Source organism: Astyanax mexicanus, chromosome 20, assembly GCF_023375975.1.
Source record: "Astyanax mexicanus isolate ESR-SI-001 chromosome 20, AstMex3_surface, whole genome shotgun sequence".
NCBI classification, from domain to species: Eukaryota; Metazoa; Chordata; class Actinopteri; order Characiformes; family Acestrorhamphidae; genus Astyanax; species Astyanax mexicanus.
The window spans coordinates 23,057,241-23,079,189 of record NC_064427.1 but is presented as its reverse complement, the minus strand read 5'-3'; the positions used below and the strand labels follow the sequence as shown (position 1 = coordinate 23,079,189).

The window sequence follows — 21,949 nt, the reverse complement described above, 5'->3', positions numbered from 1 at the left end:
TCATGGACCCAACTTGCGTTTGGTACCGAATAGGGCTGGGTGATATGGCCCTAAAATAATATCACGATATTTCATCGTATTTTCATGATAACGATACTCTTGGTGATATGAAAAAGCACTGAATAAAAAAAATCAAGAATGCACTACTGCAATAAAATTACATTTAAATTGTATTATTATATACAATATAATATGGCACACCCCTAACTGAGATATAAAAAAAATACAAGAATTTTATCAGATTTGTAACAGAAGTCAATGATCCAGAATGTCATGATACTAATAATGCCCTCCAAATATACAGCTTTTGGGGGGAAAAAAGAGATCACTTAAATATGAGTTTCTTTAATTTTACCAAATTGAAAACCTCTGGAATATAATCAAGAGCAAGATGGATTATCACAAGCCATCAAACCAAACTGAACTGTTTGAATTTATTACACCAGGAGTAAAGGCATAAAGTTATCCAAAAGCAGTGTGTAAGACTGATGGAGGAGAACCAATCCTGGCATTGTCCTCTTGGAATATGCCCGTGCCATCAGGGAGGAAAAAAATTATTGATAGATGTAGGGTTGGGCGATATGGCCCTAAAATAATATCACGATATTTCATGGTATTTTTGCGATATCGATACTCTTGGCGATATGACAAAACACTGATTTAAAAATTATTTCAAGAATACACTACTGCAACAAAATTAAGGGTATAATATTGTTCACGATATTTAAAAATGTTGGTGATATTATTGCACACCCCTAGATGGATGGAATAACCTGGTCCTAGCTTACTTCTTTTCCCTAATATGATATTCCCTTATTAGTATGATTAGAATTGAGACAGAGCCCTAAACTGGTTTCATGTAGATGAGAATGAGTTTTTTTATCTGAATCCAGTAGAGCAGCTTTGGGATGTGATTAAACGGAAAATTTACAGCATGAGTCACTTCTGCACATTCCATTCCACAAAACAGGCCAGCTCTACCTGAAGCACAACACCCTACAAATATCTACCCCATAGAACTTATTAACCCAGAAGAGCCCAGACCCATTTTTGAATATTGATGCCAAATTAAATCTTTTAGGTTTTGTTTCATATTGTGAAATAAGACTATACTTATTTTACAAAATCATGATGTAACACTTTCTTAACTTTCTTATATTTAAGTGGCAGTCGGTATTATTTAGTTTCTAAACTAAAAGCAGAAGCATTTCTGAGTGGAGAAGAATATGAAAAAAATATTGTTGGTATTAATGGTACCAGTGTGCTGGGATGACCATCCCTGCAAAGTCTAAATATATATGTATTCTAAAAACAGGGGTGTCGAGTCGCTTTTTGCAGGAGTTCTGCTGGCCACGTCATGCGTCTTTACGTACTTCAGTCACACGTACAGACTCAGTTTTACTGAACGCGAGCAGCTGGTGGAGCAATGGAGACTTCAGAAGAGAAAACTCAGAGCTCAGTAGCTCATTCATCCATAGTAAAACCAAAGAAACAAAGGAGTGAAGCTCCGAAAACAAAAAGGAACGTGAGAGAGTCCCTGCTAAAACCAGGATTAATAATTAACTAAAAATCACAAATACTTTCAATTAAGATACAGTATTTATACTGACAAAACTGATGGCTGTATATAACTCCATTACATCCTCTGAAGACATTTCCCTCAGCAGCTTCTGACTTTCTTTCTGACGGGACATAACCTGGAATCGGATTCATCCTCTCTGATAGGATACCTCACCACACCCGCCCAGTTTAAAATGATTCTTCCGCATGCTTGGTGCAATTACCCATCCTCACCAGAGGGGGCATTAAATCCCTCAAATCCCAAAACTTTCAGACATCAGCTTTAATATTTTGTTCTAGAAATCAGGTCAGAACTAGCTTTTTAAAGTGTAAAACATTTCTATAAGTATTTAAATGGTTGGAACAGACTTGCAGTGCAACCCCCTTATAAAACAGGACAGTAAAGCATGTTCATTATATCTCTGTACATAATTTTATTTACATGATACAATTTCGCAGTAATGTTGGGTAACGAGATTATATGCGCAATACATATAATAAATATAAAGATGGTTTGTACAAACTTGCATAACTAAAACTCAAAAATAAAAGGACAGATCATTTTTACTGTGTAAACTGGGAAACAAAAACGGAGAAGAAGAAGAGGACCCTACAGAATGAAAACGGCGATTTGCAGCCAGAGCGGAAAACAAAGGACTGAGGAAAAAAAAAAAAAGTCTACAAGGAGGCATCCAATGATTAGACTACTCGGGTATTCACACACACACACACACACACACACACACACACACACACACACAAACAGAACCAAGCCCTCCACGCAACAGCGGCTCAAATAGAAACACCATCCAACTTTCATCCCCTGTGTATAAACATAGCATGTGACACTCATTCCATTCCATTACACACGAAAATAAAAATAATATCAAATCACAAACAGAAAGCAACATTCATTACAGAAGTGGATTATTACCGTTTAAAAAAAAAGGACTATCAGCATGTCGCCAACTTCAAAAAAACTGTAATGTACTTTAGTAGTTATTTCTCTAGTCATGCAGTATACCCTTTTAGTAAATCCCTGCTCAACCCCTCTCAACCAAAACAGCCCTACAGCTCTATTTTAAGCTCGTGTTCTTGATGCGTAACGATGGGAGACACCTTCAGACCAGTATTATCTGTCTTTTCTAATTATAGCTATTATAGGTGTGTAAATAACTCCTTTCTTTAAGGCCTGTTCTGACTGCTGAAGGGCGATGCTGTGAAAAACCCAGTGAGTACTTCAGATTTAGTCCTTGTGTGCTTAGAATTAAAAAACGTGAAAATAATTATAATAATTATAATAATAATCAGCTCTGATTAATGAAATGATCTGGCTGCTTTTTTTAAATCAATCAGGGGATAGAATTCAGAGTTTCATTGAGTTTATGGATTGTATATATATATATATATATATATATATATATATATATATATATATATATATATATATATATATATATATATATATATATATATATATATATTTATTTATTTATTTATTTATTTATTTTTTTCTAGTTTGACAGAGTTGAGGGAGAGAAAGAGAGAGAAGGGGATAAAAGTGAACCAACAGCCCAAACTCACTCCAAAGAAACAAATAATCTGCTTGCTAATGGACACAAGCTGAGGCTGGCAGCAAAACAATAATCCATAATAATAAAATTGATGCTGATCTTGTAAAGGCTATAACTGCAAAGAGTTGAGAGCCATGCTGTGACTCACTTCTCAAACGATAGATGAAATCTTCAACCTACGGGAAAAAAAGAAGAGCGTCCATTTTTTTGTAACATGTTTTTGTTTGTTTGTTTTGTTAGTTTTTCTTTTTCTTTTTTCTTGTTGCTACATGAGCCAGCCATGCACTGCTGCGCTGAGGGCGCTCGACTCAGGGCAATAACAGTCGTCTGAAGTCCCATAGGCTACAATACGTCCATCCTCCACTCCTCCACCATCACCGCCACCAACGCATGACACGAGATGGACCGAGAGACACAATCACAAAGTAAACTTTTGACAATCAATTAATTAATCAATCAATTAATCACAAAGACGGTTAGCCTTCCTTTTTTCTTTTTTTAACACAATGATCAGCTCAAATTCACCAGGTCTCCTCCCACCTAAAAAAAAAAAAAAGATACCTAGAACCAGACACACAAGGAGATGCACGATCTCTGGGCCTGTGGAACCCAACGCTGTTTAACAAATCTTTTTCTTTTCTCTCTTAAATCGAAGCTCATACACCAGACAGAAAAAATAACTTGAAGAAAAAAAAATCTGTAAAAATCACTCATGCATTTTCTGAACAACCAAGATTCCTCCCCAGACAACGTAGTAATATTAAAAAAAAAAAAAAAAAACGAACAAAAGAAAAACCTAGTCCTTTAAATCGCAGGTGAAGCGCGAGTCCTTTTTTATTGTATGATCTCAGCCTGATCTCAGGGTCACGGCTCGAAGACGAGAGAAAGCAAGATGAAGATGATCTAGTGTATCCGTCTATATTCTCTGGATCTTGTCTGCGACGACTACAGGGTTCTCTTTGCGGATCTTGGCCGCGGCCTCGGCTTTGTAATCGTAGGGGCAGTTGTGCTTGTCGGAGTATCGATGAATTCCACAGAATAGGTTTCCACAGCGGCAGTCGAACCCTGGAGGAAGAGAGAGGCGGCACGCATTAATCACATGTACATAATATAGTTTCAAATATGTTTATTGTGGAATATTACAACTAACACAGTGCACTTCCTGGCATTTACAAGTTTCTTTAAAAAAAAAATGTCTTCCTAATATTTCCTAGATATTCCAACATTAGTAAGATTGGGATTTGAGGCTGGACAAAAATGTACACAATATATACACACAAAAAAAAAATTACAATATATATTATTCTTCTTAAGTCTTAATTTGTTATGTCTATACTGTATACTTCTGATAGGAACAACATAAAAACTACAGAAAACTAACGGCCACACAAAAACAAACCAAAATAATCTGTGAAGACGTATTTAGGTGCTCTTATCTGGGGAGCTGTTAACTTGCAGTTTCTGAGGCTGGTAACTCTTAAGATCTTATCCTGTGCAACAGAGGAAACTCTTGCTCTTTCTTTTTTGGACTAGTCCTGATTAGTGCCAGTTTCATCATAATGATTTTAACTCTACCTCTTCACAACTTTACAACTGATGCTCTCAAACATATAAAGAGAAAGAAATTCAGCACAGCACAGCTCTTAACTGAAATTCTGAATTCCAGGTGATTCTACCTCATAAATCTGACTGAGAAAATCCAGCCAAGACGTTTTTTATAGTTTGGATGACTTTAGTATTAATCTACAAAGCAAAACTTGAGCAGACAAAATAAGCATTATTGAAACATTTGGTTGTCCTGCGTAATGTAACGTGTCAATGTGCTGCTACTTTTGTCCACATAGTGCATGTTTAACTATGAAAGGATTCAGAAGATGGAGCTTACCTGTAAGGCCAACTTTCTTACGGCACATAAAGCAGCGGTTTTTCTTAGGTTTGGGGGCTTCTGGAGCTTTAGCCTCCTCACTATCTGCTGTGTTAGCTGAGGAAACCGACGCTGTGGGTTGAGTTACAACTGTGGAGACGAAAGAAACAAAAAATGGTTATTGGTCAGCCAACAACAGACACAATATTACCACAAACAGTAATCCTACAAAAGCCAACATACAAAAAAATATATATGTTTTAGTTTTAGCAGATTATTTAGACCCTCCTAAAAAGGTTTATGATGCAACTGCTGGACCAAGGCTGAGAAAACAATGCAATAATAAAATAAAAAAAAAACTCCTACTAACCAGGTTCAGGAACTTCTACTTTAGGCGACGCTGCTTCCACTTCACAGGAAATGCTCATCTCTATCATCTGCTGCGTAACAGGAAGTGCTGCAGCGGCACCGCTCGGCGACTCGGCTTCGCTGGCAGAATTGTTTAGGCTAGCCTCGATGATCTGGATCGCGGAGGCCTCTGAGGTAGGACTACTGGTTACGCTGCTAGAACCTGAAGAGCAGAGAAATTCCAGTTGAAGATCATACGGCTCATCTGGGAATAAATACCTCTGCAGAGGGCAAGACCCACGGCAGGATGAATCACTTTATGCAAATAAGAATCAGTCACCGAACGAGATGTTCTTCAGCAAACAGAGACGAAACAGGAGAAACTGAAGATGAAGAAAAGCTCCTCACCCATAGAGTTTAGAGGGCCTCCATTGTTCTGTCTCGTTAGGTGCTCCTTATAACAAACTGAGCACATGCCATTGGTCCTAGGGTTGCCGTAGAAGCCACAGCCGGTGGTGCAGAGCATGGGCACGGGGCTCTGGTTGGTCTCCTGGGCCATTTCTGAATCTGTAGACAAACCAGGTTTATAATATAGGGTTTATAAAAATGGTACAATGTGAAAATATCGCAGAGTTTTTAATTTGATTTACAGCTTTAATGAGATTTTGTAAAATAAGTTAATCTTTACATCTCAGTTAGAGCTCGGCGATGTGGTTAAAATACTATATTATAATACGATAAAAGGTATTTATCATAGTTTTTTGACAAAAAGACATAATGCATAAGCGGTGGCATATTTGTAAAAACTACAATTCAATCCTCAAATATTGTAGTCATTTTTATTACACTTTTGCTGCACATAATGCACACAAGTTAACAGGATTTTTCAAACTCTGTAACGAACTGAATGTACAGTAGAGTCAGAGAATATGCGTAAAAAAAAGTATATTGCTGATACAATAAAACAATATTGTGATACAAGACAAGATCTCCATCTTCCCCAGCTGTAATCTCAGTAGGACATTATTCTGCTGCACTTTTTCTTTAATATAAGCTAATAGCTTGGCTATTTTTGCTCGTGCTCAGTATAAACACTGTTTACGAAGTTAAAGAATATATCTATGGTCTATACAAAACATGTTTTTAAAAGTTCTTTACACAAAATCACTCTCACCTAAAGATAAACATAAATCTCACCAGTTTCAGTACCTTTCAGACTGAGCCATTTAATGGCTCTGACATTTTATGCAAATAAGCTGTTGATGGCTATGCTTGAAAATGACAGAAAACAGAGACGCTATCCAGAACTTTATGTTCGACCCTGAGCAAGAAGATTTGTCAGCGTGACTGAAATTCAAATAAAAAAGTAAAAAAAAAAAAAAAAAAAAAAAAAGAAGTAGTAATTATTTTTAAAAATCAGCTTAACGCGTGAAACCACATGACTGGTGACACGACTGAAATCAAGCACAGACGTCTCTACAAATACCCACACTGGTTAGGTAACTAGCACAGGTCAGAACAGAGACGGGATTATTCCCATCCTAAAAGGGTCAGACATGTAATCTGTCTTCCTGGCATCCGACCTGCCATGAGCCTGGCACCACATCTCCTCATTCACACCCCCACACAGGTCACACTGAACGCCTGACTGAGAGATCACTGCTCAACTTTCAAGAATTAACCCTTTAAATCACACAACAAATCCAACAAAAAACAGCTAAACTAACTGCTGCTCTTTTAGAGAAATTATAACCTGATGAATTGAGTCATGAACTAGCTTTTAATTTACTATTCTGGATGGACGAAACTGCAGATTTTATACAAATTAAGCAAAAAATAAAAGCATCAGTGATGAGCCTAACAACATTACCCTAATACTCCAGTGATTAAATCATTCCAATTTTAAACCATTTTAGGCATTTGATGCTCCATTTCAGGCAAAGGTTCGTGCTATACCGTGTAATATTGGCACTGCTGCGCTGCGATCATAGACACAAGGCCGCAGGCAGAGTACTGTAAATCAGAACAGTAGTGCCAATATTACACGCTAGAGTATAGCTTGAGTGTATTATTGCAGTTATCGTTGCTAGGTTACCTGTATGTGGCAGAGTAATACATGGAGCGCTTCGGTTACAGTGCATTACCGGCTGATAACGGTACTCATAGAACACCTCTCAGCCAATCACATTGCAGGGTCGGAACTAACTAAAGGTAGTATATTTTGTTGCAAATTATTACTATTTGAAGTGTGTACTGTTTACTGTAGTATACTAAGTACGAATAGTATACTATATTAAACTTATTACACTAAGTGTACTAGAGTATACTAAGTTTACTATAGTATACTAAGTGTTAGTAAGAGAAAATATTGACTATTAAAACTTACAGCATTTTTTTAAATTAGTATGGATTAATTATTTTTATTGCGCACAAACAAGAACAGAACAAGAACCCCTCTTAAAAGAAACTATGCATTTTTTGCAAAACAAATACAGTAAAATATAGATACATTAGGTTATTCCTAACCATCAAACACTAATCATCAGTCAAAACCACACATCTGTCTGACATTGATAATCTGTCATAGCTGCCATCTGCTCATCCTGATATGAGTCAGTGATCACTGAGCATCCCTACAAAATGTCCTCACTTTAAACCAGCCAGAACAAGATCTGCTGCATTTTTCAGATATGTATATAATATTAACCTTAATTATTAAAACTATGGCATGAATACATTTTTGGGAAAGATCATTTTATTATAACTTTATTTTTGAGGGATTTTGGGAGCTTGATTGTCAGTCCTGATTTCATGGACCCCCATCTTTTCTCCATCACACTGGATTCATTAGTAACTGAGTAACTGGGTTTTAACTAGTGTTATCAGCTGCTAGATAACAAATTCATCATTTGAATCAGGTGTTTCGGAGCAGGTAAACACACAAAATATTCAGGGTAGAGGGTCTCTAGTTTTATAGATGAGAATCATTGCTGTAGATGTGATGAATAACCATCGCCCCAAACATTAATAGAAAACTGCATATATAGATTTAGTTATATAATATTTTAAATGCTCCACTGCCATATAAAACGTCAAACCCACTTCTAACCTCATTTTATCATGCAGAGTAGGGGTGGGCGATGTGGCACTAATATAATATCACAATATTTCATGGTATTTTTGTGTTAAAGATACTCGTGGCGATATGACAAAACACTGAATTAAAATTTTATTATTGTATAGGATATGATATGGCACACCCCTAACTGAAATATAAAAAAAAACAAGAATTGTATCAGATCTGTATCAGATCTGTAACAGAAGTCAATGATTCAGAATGTCATGATACTACTAATAATACTGCTCTCCAATTATGTCCATACATCCAGGATTAAAGTAAAATAAATGATACAGGACAAATATAATCTGTCTGAAACAAGAACAGTGTGATTTTTTTCTTTAGCTAAAACAGAAAAAAATAGGACCCTGATATGATAATTATAGGAGAGTGATATGGCACGATATTTCAGGGTATAATATTGTTTCATGATATTAAAAAAAACCCCCAATATTATTGCAAATTATATGATATAGCACACCCCTAATGCATAGCCATGCTTTGATATTATATTTTAAAATATGTACACAAAAAACGTAAAAGGAGGGTTTAAAAGTATAAAAGTGAATTGTTGTCTGAGTGCAACACTATGCTATAGTGGGTTAAGATTATAAAAGCTGTTTTCAGGGGAACAGCAACAAAGGGAATCAAAAGACAGTTCTCCATCAATGATAACCATCAGCGAGAGGCCAGAACTCGTCTCTGTGCTTTAACACAGCCCATCTCACCACCGGCGGGGAAACACAGAGGTGAGAACAGTTGGCCACAGGGTTTGGAACACAGTGTTCAGCCAGGCCAGATCATCATCGGCACCACTGATAAAGGACCACCAATCAGACCACGGCACGACTCACAGACCAGGAGCCCTCTATAATACTTGATATAAAAAATCTGTAATGTAAAAGAATAGCAAAAAAACCTAACAGCAAAAAAAAAGCTTTTTCAGTAAGAGGTGTTGTTGCAACAGGGGTGAAAACCACTACCAGTCAAGATGATGCAACACATTTACACACACACACACACATAAGTATATAAACCCAAAAAAGACCAGAAAAACACAGCCTTCCACCCACGCGTTTTCTTGAAAGCAGCGTCACAGGTTTTCCCCAGAAAGGCCAGCTGGAGGAGGAACGCTCCATCACGTGTAAGCCTGCTGACTGCAGAGCTCCTCGCTGCAGCGCACTCACATGGAGGCGGCCTATTAGCTTTCGCCTGTCACAAGGGCGCAATGTGACAAGCTGATCCTCACACAACCTCGCCAACAGCACAGGGTCCTGCCTGCTGCTATTTATAGCCCTGCCTGCTTTATCGTGACTCCATTACATCACAGAAGCCCGGTGTGTGTGTGTGTGTGTGTGTGAAGCGCCTCCTCCCTGCCCCTTCAGTACGGTACGGGACACCCACTGCTGTTTATTTGGACGGAGCCAAAAATGGAAAGGTCCCCGGCGCATGTCGGAGGGGCCTGACGTGTTCAAGCCCTGGACAGTCTTATTGTAAACAGCCTGCACAGACACAACGTCCCACCACGTGAAAAGCAGTAAAAACACCAGCATTCAACACAATAATAACAGTTATTACTGTTGATATGGGTGTAATTATGGCACTACAACTGCAATAAAAAAATAAATAAAAGTATAAATAAGATACAAAACCGCCTTCGTTCATGAAAAATAAAAACAAGAAACAATATGCCCATTACTATGAAGTTGTGGTGTAAGAATATATATATATATATATACTGGGCAAATATAAACTGTAAAATTAGGAAACAATATGTACATGTATATGAAGCTGTGGTGTAAGACAATATGTATCTATATCTATCTATTAATGATACATATACACAAGACATATGAACTGCCTTCATTCATGAAAAATAAAATTAGGAAAAAATATAAAAAACATGAAAATGAAGCTGTGGTGTAAGAAATTATTATACTGGGAAGATATAAACTGTAAAATTAGGAAACAATATGAACATGAATATGAAGCTGTGGTGTAAAACTATATGTATGTATATCTATCTATTCATGACACTGGGCAAAAATAATCTGTTTTCTGTCTTGAAAAATAAAACTAGAAACAATATAAACATGTATATGTAGCAGGATATGTATCCGTGTTGCAATACCGTATCGATTTTCAAAAACACAGTACTCATCTTTAATTATAAGTCTACGACTTATGTAAAGACTGGTGTCAGCCAGTGGTTAATTTGGTGTTGTGATTTTAGATCCCACTGTTCTGATTGGATAAAAAGTGTTGTTGTGTTTTATTTACTATGACGGTTTTCTTAAAATTTGCTTAACAATCTCAGTATATAACCTTGCTAACAGTGTGAATCGTAATACCTGTACCGTGAAATATCTGGCAAATAGGCAGAACTAATTTGAAACAATGTATGGGAATTTACCCCAATAAACAATACACAACTTTCTCTATTTAAGGTCCTCCACACTTGCCTTATTTGGGACTGATTGTTTATGTCAGTACTAAGCACAGCAAAACAAAAAATGATTGTTGTTTCCAAGACAATCACAAGATACCACTTAATGGTGATTTTTCTGATATTTCTGTAAATTTCTAAACTCTTAAAACTTTATGAATATAAACTTGTTTTCTTTGCACTATTTGAGGTCTGGAAGCTCTGCATCTTTTTGGTTATTTCATCCATTTTTCAATTTCTGCAAATAAATGCTCTAAATGACAATATTTATATTCTGAATTTGGGAGAAATTATGTCGGTAGTTTATAAAATGAAACAACAATGTTCATTGTACTCAAACATACCTATAAATAGCAAAATCAGAAAAACTGATTCAGAAAATGAACTTAACAGAGCTGTATAAACCATAGGAGGTGGAGAATTGAGGACGACAATGTCTAAAAAATTGAGAAAATGAGACAGTGGGCAGCAGTGGGAAAGCTGTGATTAAATTAGTCAGAGAACACAGAGGCCTGGAAAACACTGGGCTGCTAGTTTACAGCAGACTGACTGACTGGCTGAACTCCTCAGCTAGCTTTAAGACACCTAGCGTTAGTCGGCCTATGTCTGGGTTTAGCTCAGGCTTTTTCTGGACTATAATCTCACGGATTGCGGTGTGGATGTGTAAGTGTGGCTGAGCAGAAGCAGATTTGTTGAAATTTGGTGATTTGGTGTCCCAGCATTCGCGCTGTGCAGCTCAGGGGACAGAGGAGAGCTAAATACAGGAGGAGGCCTCGGCCAGGCTTTAAATCCACTGAGTCATGCTAAGCTAACTCTCTCCAGCAGGGCTAGCCTAGCCTAGCTATACACACACAGAGCAGTGTGGGATTCATTTATAGTGATATATTTATACATATAAAAGCTAAATATACACAAAAACACCAATATATGATTACCTAACACGCGTATCTGTGGGTTGTAGTTAACCAACACTCGCTAGCTGCTTTGTTTTCCAGTGTGTAGCTTAGCTAAGTAAGAGAGTGCTGATAAGCAGCTGTGTAGTTACTAGGTGTTGTGACTAGCTTTGCTAGTCGTCGATATGTGCTTCTCACCAGCACTGCGCACGCGCAGACCTACATTTCTAACATTTTCATGTATTTTCCGCTCATGTTTTAAGCCTCCATGGCATAAATTATATTTTCTGAAGGAAAAATGTATCTTTGGAAGATTAGGAGTCTCAAATTTGAATTTAGACTTGATTTTGACTTTTGATAAAAAAATGTTTTATTAGAGCAAGGAAGCACAACAAGCCACTGCTTCATCATGATTACATGATTAATCTAACAGTGGTTTCAGTAACCATATATATATAATAATAATAAAAAAATCTCTACCTATTTTACATATTCTTGCACATATACATAAGTTTATTTATGACCCACTCATTGTATTGGATATAAAGTAGATATGCCATGATGTAACATTATATTAAAGAGGAGTAGCTGAGTAAGTAAATAAATAAATAAGGTATGCTATAGAGTAGATATGCAATACAACATTATATACAAGATAAGTAGTTAACTAAGTAAGTAAGTAAATAAATAATAAATGTACGGTATGGAAAGTTGTTGTAATAGAGGGGTAGTGTTAATTCTTTATCTCGTTTTTTGTTTTTGTTTGTTTGTGTTGGTGCAGTAAACAAACAGCCCGAGCTCACTTTCATCATTGCTTTGGTGTTTCTAGAAAAAGTGTGCATGACAACATTGTGCAAAAATAATACAAATAAAAACACTACATAAACAATTCAAAAATACAAATAACACTACGTTACCCTTTCACAGTATTTATCTACACTACACTTTCACAGTATCTAATTAGACTTCTGCTCTAATATATGTTCTAAAATGTGTTATATATATATATATATATATATATATATATATATATGTTCTATGTTTTCTATATGTTTAAGCTGTAAGTGTGGTAACTACCTTTAAACATTTAAACACTAGGGTAACACGGATTATCAGGGAAGCACAATTCGACAAGGCACCGGACAGATGGCGAGCTGGGGGGCTGCTGCTGCTTTTGTCCTTTCTTTGTTCGACACTTTCCTGCTTTCTTGGTGCTTTTCTTGATAAATATATAGTTTTTTGGGGGAAAGACTGAAACATATACATCGACTAAACTGTATAAACGTTAATTATATACGTTTTTAGGCTTTTAAACGACGTAGTTAAGCTGTTTGTTACTTCAATTTCTCTCCAAGTAGCTTAAAAGCTAGCTTGCTAACAGCTAACATTGTCTTCTATCTGGGTGGTTTATCTAACTAGCTACATTTTATATATAGATTATAGCTATTGTTATAGTTTTAGTTTGTTAGCTAGTTAATTCATTAGCTAGCTAGTTAAGTTAACTGGTTAGTTGTGTTAAAACATATTGACTAAAACAGTAAGCTAGCTTGGTTACATAGCTAGATAGTTACAGCAATTTGTTTGCTTGTATGTTTCCTAAAATAAACGATTGAACTAGCAAATAGTTCATCTATTCAATTAATTAGCTATTAATCTTACTATATTAGTCCTTATTAAAATAGATAATCAGCTCCCAAATAGGGAGTTAAATCCATTGGTCTATGTTAGCTCACCTAGAGTTAACTAAATCCATGTTAGCAAAAGGCTCAACAGTGGATTACTACTATAAAATCGGTCTATAAAGGTTATTTATTCCCTTGTGGTTTATATATCTATTGTATAGTTAGTTACCACTATATCACTACAGCTAGGTTAGCTTACTAGATATATCCCATATATGGTAACTAACTCAAAGAGGAACTAGAGAAAAGAAGCTTATATCTTGTTTTAATTGAAACACGATCTAAAGTGGTTAAACATATATATACAGTCATTTTAAAGCTATTTAATCCTTTAAAACATAAAAAACAAGCTTAATCCAGTCAGATAAAGAGTGGAATTGGGTAATCCAGGTCCGGAAAACAAAACCCCAGGTTTTTGTTGCAACCGTCTAGAAGTCTCTGCGGCAGCGGAGATATAGAAGAGCCACCTTCACGGCTGGAACAAAATCCTGGAGTGGATTTTTAAGACGCTAATAGCGAGTCAGCGCATTTGTTAAATAGCCAGCGAAATACTCAGAAAATAGGCTTAACACAAAGCTTTACTCACCGTGATTATAAAACACTGTTCTCGGAATTCTAGAAAAACTCGTTTCCGTGTGAATTAAAGGTAGAAATCCACGATTGACCTCGTTTCTCCCCCTTTCTTCCGTCCTCTGTTCGCTCGCTCTGTCGCCCCGTTTTCCTCGCCCCGCTCCGGTCCGTCTGTTTTCCGTCGCTGCCGGTTTGTTGCTTTCTTTAGGGAGAGAGGCGGGGCTTGAGGCGTCGGGGATATTTGCGTTTTCATTGGTTGTTGGGGGGTTATGGGCGGGGTTATGCTGAGTACTGTACAAAAACAGCTTACTGAATTTCAGCTTGTTTTTCCCCCTTTCTTCCCCTTCCTGTGTTTATTAGCTATATATACAGCTCTGAAAAAATTAAGAAACCACTTCAGTTTCTGAATCAGTTTCATGCCACTCCTGGTGCAAAAAGTTAAGCAGTTCAGCTTGGGTTGACAGCTTGTGATCATCCATCTTCCTCTTGATTATATTCCAGAAATTTTCAATTTGTTTGGAAAAAGAAAAAAAAAATTAATAATTTGATTATATGACAATATTTGGACAAATGATTGACCAATTTTCTTTTTATTCATTTAATAGGTAATAGTTAATATTCTGCTATAGTGCTTAAAAATCCAGAACCATCTGTACCACCAGTGGAACTGCACTTTCTGTAGATACTTACAAAATACAAAATGAAAATGGAAAATCACTTATTTTTGACCCAGGAAAAGTACTGGACAAATGTGGAAATGGTTATTTAATTTGTTTTTACTTTTACTTTTAGTTTAATTTAGTTTATCACAAAAACTGTATTGTTCCTAAACTAATAAATCATGGGCTTAACATTTAGAAAGACCAAAAAAAATCTAATATATTTGATTAAATGAGAATTTTTTAAAAGTTTATTTACTTATTATTAACTTGTTATTTAGTTTTTATTAATTCAAAAACAAAAGGACTGGACAAAAAGTGGTGGAAAGGGTATTTAATTTGTTTTTACTTTTACTTTTACTTTCATTTAGTTTATCACAAAAACAGCATTCTTCCTAAACTAATAAACTATAGGCTTAAAATATTTTTTTAATTTAAAATCAATGGCCAGTAAAATGACATATCAGATACAGTGTTTGTAAACTCTTACAGTTATGATTTCTCTCCTCAGGCTTGATGATTCACTGAAGCAGTGTGTTAAATATGGATATCAGAGGTCATTGGTCTTTGTTTGTTGTGTGTTCAGTACTCTGGTTTCTGGGTGAACTGTGTGCACAGCCCCAGAGTCTTCTCTTCACATACCATCACCAGAACATTTGACCCTGGAACAGCCAGTGCAGCGCTTTCAGAGAAACCATTTACTCACCATGCTCACGCTCACAGTGATCACAGCCTGCACCTCCAGACTGAGCTCAATCACTGCGTACAATCAAACGCTCATGTAGATCTAATTATTTCCTTTCCACATGTGTTTAGGATCTGGTGAGCAGTTCAGCAGCAAAAGGTGTGAACAGTATTCACATTCATTATTCTGTAGGTAGAAGTATAGATACTAGTGTTTAAAATACTTCTGTAGAAGCTGAAGTATCAACTAAAGATTTTTACTCTTTAAGTAAAAGTGTAAAAATAATGGTTTCAAAACTAGTTAAAGTAAAAGTAATGTAAAGGGAAAAAATAAAGCCATTAAGGACAAAAGCTTAGGCCACTCCACAGAGTCTACCCCCGGATAATTGTGTGAAAATGTAAGGAGTAAAAGTAAAAAGTTAACTGAAAAAAAAACTACTGAAGTAAGGTAATGAAGTATTTGTACTTAGTTACTGGATACCTCTGTCCGCAGGTCTGATAGCTGGTCTGATTAAAGTCCACTGTATGAATGTATTACATTTCTTTAGAGCCGGATGATTTCTGAGTTCAGTTTTGTGGTCATGTGGTCAAATCCCCAGCAAAATCCCACTCACACCAAACAGTCCACCTTCCTCCCCTCTAACACTGAAACACCCACAAACTCACACTGAGTCTGATAGTGTGTGTGTGTGTGTGTGTGTGTATGAGTCTGGGAGTCTCTTCCTGTTTTCTGTTCAGTAAATAAGGCTGAGTCGACTCTGGCTGTGTGTGTAAGTGTGTGTGTGAGTGTGTGTGTGTGAGTGTGTGTAAGTGCGAAAAAGCTGTCCATGATTGTCTTATGTCCTCATTGTCTTATGTACATCATCATTTGTAAATCGCTTAGGTTAAAACTGTCCACTAAATGTACTGTAATGTAACGTAATGTAACATAACATATTGTAATGTAATGCAATGTATTGTAATTTAATATAATGTAATGTAATGTAACATAACGTTACGTATTGTAATGTAACAAAACATAACAATGTATTGTAATGCAGTGTATTGTAATGTAATGTTATGTATTGTAATATAAGGTATAGTACCATAATGTTATGGTTTGTAATGTAATGTATTGTAATGTTATGTAATGTGTTGTATTGTACAGTAATGTAATGTGTTGTCATGTATAGTAATGTAATGTATTGTAATGTAATATGTTGTTTTGTATTGTAATGTAATGTAATATAATGTATTGTAATGTGTTGTGTTGTGTAGTAATGTAATGTATTGTAATGTAATGTAATATATTGTTATGTAATGCTTGAAAACAGTGATATTCTGTATTATTGTGTCCTCTGGTTGTACAATGACAGCAGGCTGAATGAGGTTGTTTTGAAGCCTCACTGATCCACTTCCCCCTGAGATAAATATAGGAGGAAGAACCTGATATGAGACAGGCTGTCCACACGCCTCATGTGAGAGATCTTCTCTGCCAGCCCAGCAACCCAGACCTTCACCCCATAAACAGCACAGAGCTCAGGACCTCTCACCCACCGGATTACTAGAAAACACTTCAGCAGAATGTTTTCTAGGACTCAACACACACCCTCTGTGTGTGTAAAGGGAGGGGGAGCTGCCATGACAGTGATGCAGCATGTAGACCTACCCAGAGGAAAGAGATCCCTTAAAGGAGATCTCCTCAATATCTCTGTAGTCTCTCCTAGACAATAATGAGATCAGATAGAGAGAAAAGAGAGAAACTATGTCTCATCCAAACACTAAGAGCATTTTTAATTTTTAAATGTGTTTAATTAAGGTTACAAAGCCAGCAGACTGACCTTTAGTCAACTCCTCCACCAGTGTGTACTTGATATAACACAGTGGATCAACACCAGCAGATGACATGTCTCTCCAAACCATCACTGATTGGTGGAAACTTCACACTAGACCTCAAGCAGTTTGGACTGTGTGTCTCTCCACTCTTCCTCCAGACTCTGCTCCCTTTATTTACAAATGAAATGTAAAATTTACTGATGTGATGACTGACAGTGATGGTTTGGAGAGTCATCTGCTGGTGTTGGTCCACTGTGTTTTATTATCAAGTCTAAAGTCAGTGCAGTTTTGTTTTCCCAGGAAATCTTACAGCACTTTATGCTTCCCTCTGCTGACAACTTTTATGGAGATGAGGATTTCATTTTTCAGCAGGACTTGGCACACTGCCCACACTGCCAAAAATACTGATTGGTATATACTATAAGCCATAATTACCAACAATAAAAGAAATAAACACTTAAAATAGATCACTCTGTGTGGAAATAAAGTAACTTTTTAATGTTGTTAAATTGTTTGGTTCATTTACACTGATATTGAAGCTCATAGAGGATTAACAAAGCTCACAAGCTACAGTTGGTAGAGAGGAACTGAGGAACTGGGAGGAAATGAGTACTTCACACGTCCCATCATCCATTCATCCTTTCATCCATTCATCCATTCATCTATTCTAAAGCGATTACTAGTATCGGCTAACATCGTCTCTGAGATAAACATCCATCTACCTTTCATCACTATGTTCACTCTTCAGGGTTGATTGAGAGATAATGGCTTTGAACCCATTGCTGACACAGATATGCAAATGCACACAAACAGCCTGTCTAGTTACTGTAGAGAAGTGTTGCCAGTAGAATAGGACACCATGCCAATGCTAATGACAGGCACAGGTTTAGATGGGTATAAAGCAACAATCATAATTAGGCATCCCAATACTCCAGTACTTTTACACTGACGTACCAAAAGGACAGGCCAAGGGACAGCGCTATGCAAATTGATCACGAGCAAGAACAAGTGACCTCAGGTGATGGCTTTTGAAAGGACCATACCTCTTAAACATGTGAAGTGTTATCTTACAACCATGAGTGAGGTTGAACACTGGCCAGTGTGCTCATGGCAAGGCAATGTAGTTTATACTTAATAGTTTGAGTGGGGAGTGGGGTCTGGAAATATGTATGTCATAGAAGGCAATATGTACCACTCACAGTGGACAGCGAGCTCAGAGTGTGGTAATGATCATGAGCGGCAGCTTCTGGCTAGAACTGTCCACTGTGAACAGATAATCATCACATCCACAATCAGTGCAGGAGACCCCTATAGACCACACATATCCCACAGGTCAGTGCAGCATTCTTCATCTTTTATAGCACATGGGAAAAATGTCCTGTCCCATGACATTTGGCATGCCTTTGTTAACATTGTTCATTTTACAGAGTTAAAGTCAAGAAATTCTGTTCATTTTCTAGAAATGATGCTAAAAACAAGCTAAACTCTTAAAGCATGATGACAGATTACAGAATACAATGACTTTAAAAAGTTAAATAAATGTTAAATAAATAAAGTTAAATAAATGATGCAATAATAACAGATCTGCTAATTAGATCTGAGATCATGTGATTGATCTGATCACAGTGTTTCTGCAGTCTGGTGGTTTAGTTCAGGCAGTGACCCAAAGCTCAGGTCACAGATAAATACAGCGCTGGACGTCCCGTGTGTCTCTGGTTATGAGTATCCTGTCCTGACCTTCTGAAACTCGCTCTATATTTCAGATCTGTGCTTTCAGATCACCACAGACGACACGGGGGGTCACATGGTTTTGTCCTCAGTAAGGACACACCCTCTGAAGGGGACGGAATTCACCCTGGACCCCTTCCAGCCTGGGGTGACCCTACACTCACTACCAGAACTTTCCAGCAGATACATCTACTGTATGAACCTGTTCCCAGACAAGTCTTTACACACTAAAGCTCTATCTGGGTGGGATTAGTTTCTCAGGGGGTCCGGGGGTAATTTTCTCTTTTATGGGGGTCCTCTGTTATTTTATTCCTGTCCGGAACAACCATGTCTGAGTTTTTTACTCAGACGTCCTCTGAGACAAAACATTACAGGCTGAATTATCTAGGGGAGAGTTTGGTGATTTGTGCCAGTTTTTACTTAAAGTGACTTTAATGTGAGACCATGACAGTAATGCTTCCAACTAATATATATGTACATATTTTTCAGGATGTGGTGCATCCCTGAAAATAGTCACTTTGGATCTGAAATATAGTATTTAGGAAACTAAAATGCACTTTAAGCTGTATTTAATACCACTACATATATTTGCTTAAAAATACATTTTATGAAAAAAAACAGAAAAAGTATATTTAATATGTAATTTTTTATGAAGTATATTAAATAGCAAATGTACTTTTAGTATTTTTTACCTAATTTTATTATACTTTTAATTGCTCTTAAGCTCCAAGCCTATTTTTACCATTTTCCGCCTGAAATTACATACTCACATTTTCTATTTAATTTTTTTATTTTCAGACACATAAAATGAACTATTTATATGGAACAAGGGTTTTGACAGCTCTATATTTTGCTATAATGTGTTTACAATCATCATATAAAATTTTAAACTGCTACCTATTACTGGTTAGGAATTATAGTGATTTGAACCAGTAATGGTCTTTTCTTTGTCCCTCCGACTTTAGGTAACTACAGGACCAAACCTGTGCATTTTTCAACTCTGAACACGCGCTGCAACGCGCTCTTTCAGCTCTAATTCAGGGACCGTACATCCTAAAACGGAGCACAGTTTCGGAATCCAGAGAGCCAGACAGTTCGAATGGTGTATAACATGTCCATGTCCATTCGATCAAATATGGACGTCCGATAAACGGAAATATGAAAATTATGATTTAATATTTTCATAACCAAGGCATATTTCGCCCTAAATGTTTATTTTCTGAAAGGAGATACAGCTAAATAGGCTATATAACTGAAAAGCAGAGATTCTAAGCTTTAAAATTGTATATTGGGTGTCTATATTAAACCTATAACTATTCATAAACACAGCCAGATATTAAATATCATATTTTTCTGGCCCGCTGGCGGGCCAGGGCGTGTTAAGAGGTTAAGTATACTTTCCTTTTTTACAGGGTAATGATCATGACCTGCAGCTTCTGGCTAGAACTGTCCATGTGAACAGATAATCATCACATCCACAGTCAATGCAGGAGAGTGTCCTGTCCCATGACATTTGGCATGCCATTGTTAACATTGTTCATTTTACAGTTCAAGTTTTACATTTAGAGTTAAAGTCAAGTAATTCTGTTCATTTCCAGAAACAGTCACTTTGGATCTGAAATATAATATTTAAGGAATATAGCTTTTTGAAAAAAAGTGGATTCGTGGCACAACTTGCCCTCAGTGTGGGGTAAGTTGTGCTTTTGGAGAGAATACATTACATGTCACAAAGATGTAGTGATCAAATGTAAAAATACAATACACAATTACAAAAAAATAATATGTTCATAAATGGGAGTGAGTTGTGCCACTGGCACAAATTACCCCAACCCCACTATTTTGGACAAAATGCATCATCCAGTAGTTTTGGACTAACATCATGCTAGCTGTATAGACTCATGTCTTAACAAAGCACTAAAACACGAGTGAAATGTTTTCAAACTTGTCTATAACTGTTCAGACACAACAATCAAAACTCCATCATAGAAATTTTACTTTAATTTCTACTTTAATTTTAGTCCTGTCCAGACGCACATCTCTGAGTTTCATCTCCTCACGTTTAATAAAATAGCTATTTGTCCACTGCAGCACATCGTAATTACACTTCAGGCGTGCGTTTCCACGGAGATCCATGTAAACACAACAGCAAGTGGAAATGGAGGAGCTACTGAACGTGATGTCATGTGACTGAATAAGCCTAAAAACTCACTGGTCCTCCTGTTTTTTTCAATTGCAGTCCGGATGCAGGAGTTTTATCACTAAGTAGAAGTGTGAAATATTTTTTTCACAGACGTCCCCCTTTAGCTAGAGCTGGACCCGAATCACATTCGTCTCTCCATTTGATTCCCCCCATAGCAATCAGTAAATCAATTAACATTTGATTAAATTCTGATGTTGCTCTAATTAACCCTTTCAATCCTGATTTATGTTCCAGTGATGGTAAAATCTATATATATAAAAAAGCTGTTTTCTAAATGTAATGCACACAAAATAAGAAACTAATTTAAAATCCATAATATAAAATCCAGTTAAATCCATTTTTTTTCCACTGTAATGGAAGCCCGTGTTTAACATTTTTATTTTATATTTGAGTGAAATAAACATGATTAAAGTTTCTAAATCACAAAAAATTAGTAAAAGAAATGAGCTCTTATTACTTTGCCTAGTAGGCTTTAGACTGCCATCATGCTCTTAATGCCTGAGCTGCTTTTTTTTTTTTTCCCATGAAAGTGGGCAGGGCTAAGCTGCTGTTTCATTGGCTGGTTCATGCTCTATTCTAAAAGAAAAAAGTCAGTCTCAATTAGTGTTTTGTGCAACACAACATTAAAAAAGGAACTATATTATGTCCACTGAAATGGACGCAGGGTTTGAAAGGGTTAAGAATGGCAAGCTGCATGACCGGGATTCGAACCCCAGATCATAGGGACAGCGCTTTAGCCCACTAGAGGACCACTCAGCGCCATCCTTGTGCATTTTTGTCTCCGTTTTATCATAAACAAAATCAAGCC

The 21,949-nt window shown here is 36.6% G+C and overlaps 1 protein-coding gene across 1 annotated transcript; it reads right to left on the bottom strand.

The window, feature by feature from the left end:
- Window positions 1-3,090: 3,090 nt before the first annotated feature.
- zfand5b (zinc finger, AN1-type domain 5b) lies at window positions 3,091-14,249 on the bottom strand. The gene is made up of 5 exons (XM_007255014.4): window positions 14,072-14,249; window positions 5,755-5,913; window positions 5,369-5,569; window positions 5,020-5,148; window positions 3,091-4,199 (listed from the first exon to the last, which is right to left on the bottom strand). Exons 2-5 carry the CDS (start codon window positions 5,903-5,905, stop codon window positions 4,051-4,053), a joined length of 630 nt encoding a protein of 209 aa, XP_007255076.1. The 5' UTR covers window positions 5,906-5,913; window positions 14,072-14,249; the 3' UTR covers window positions 3,091-4,050.
- Between the last annotated feature and the right edge of the window lie 7,700 nt (window positions 14,250-21,949).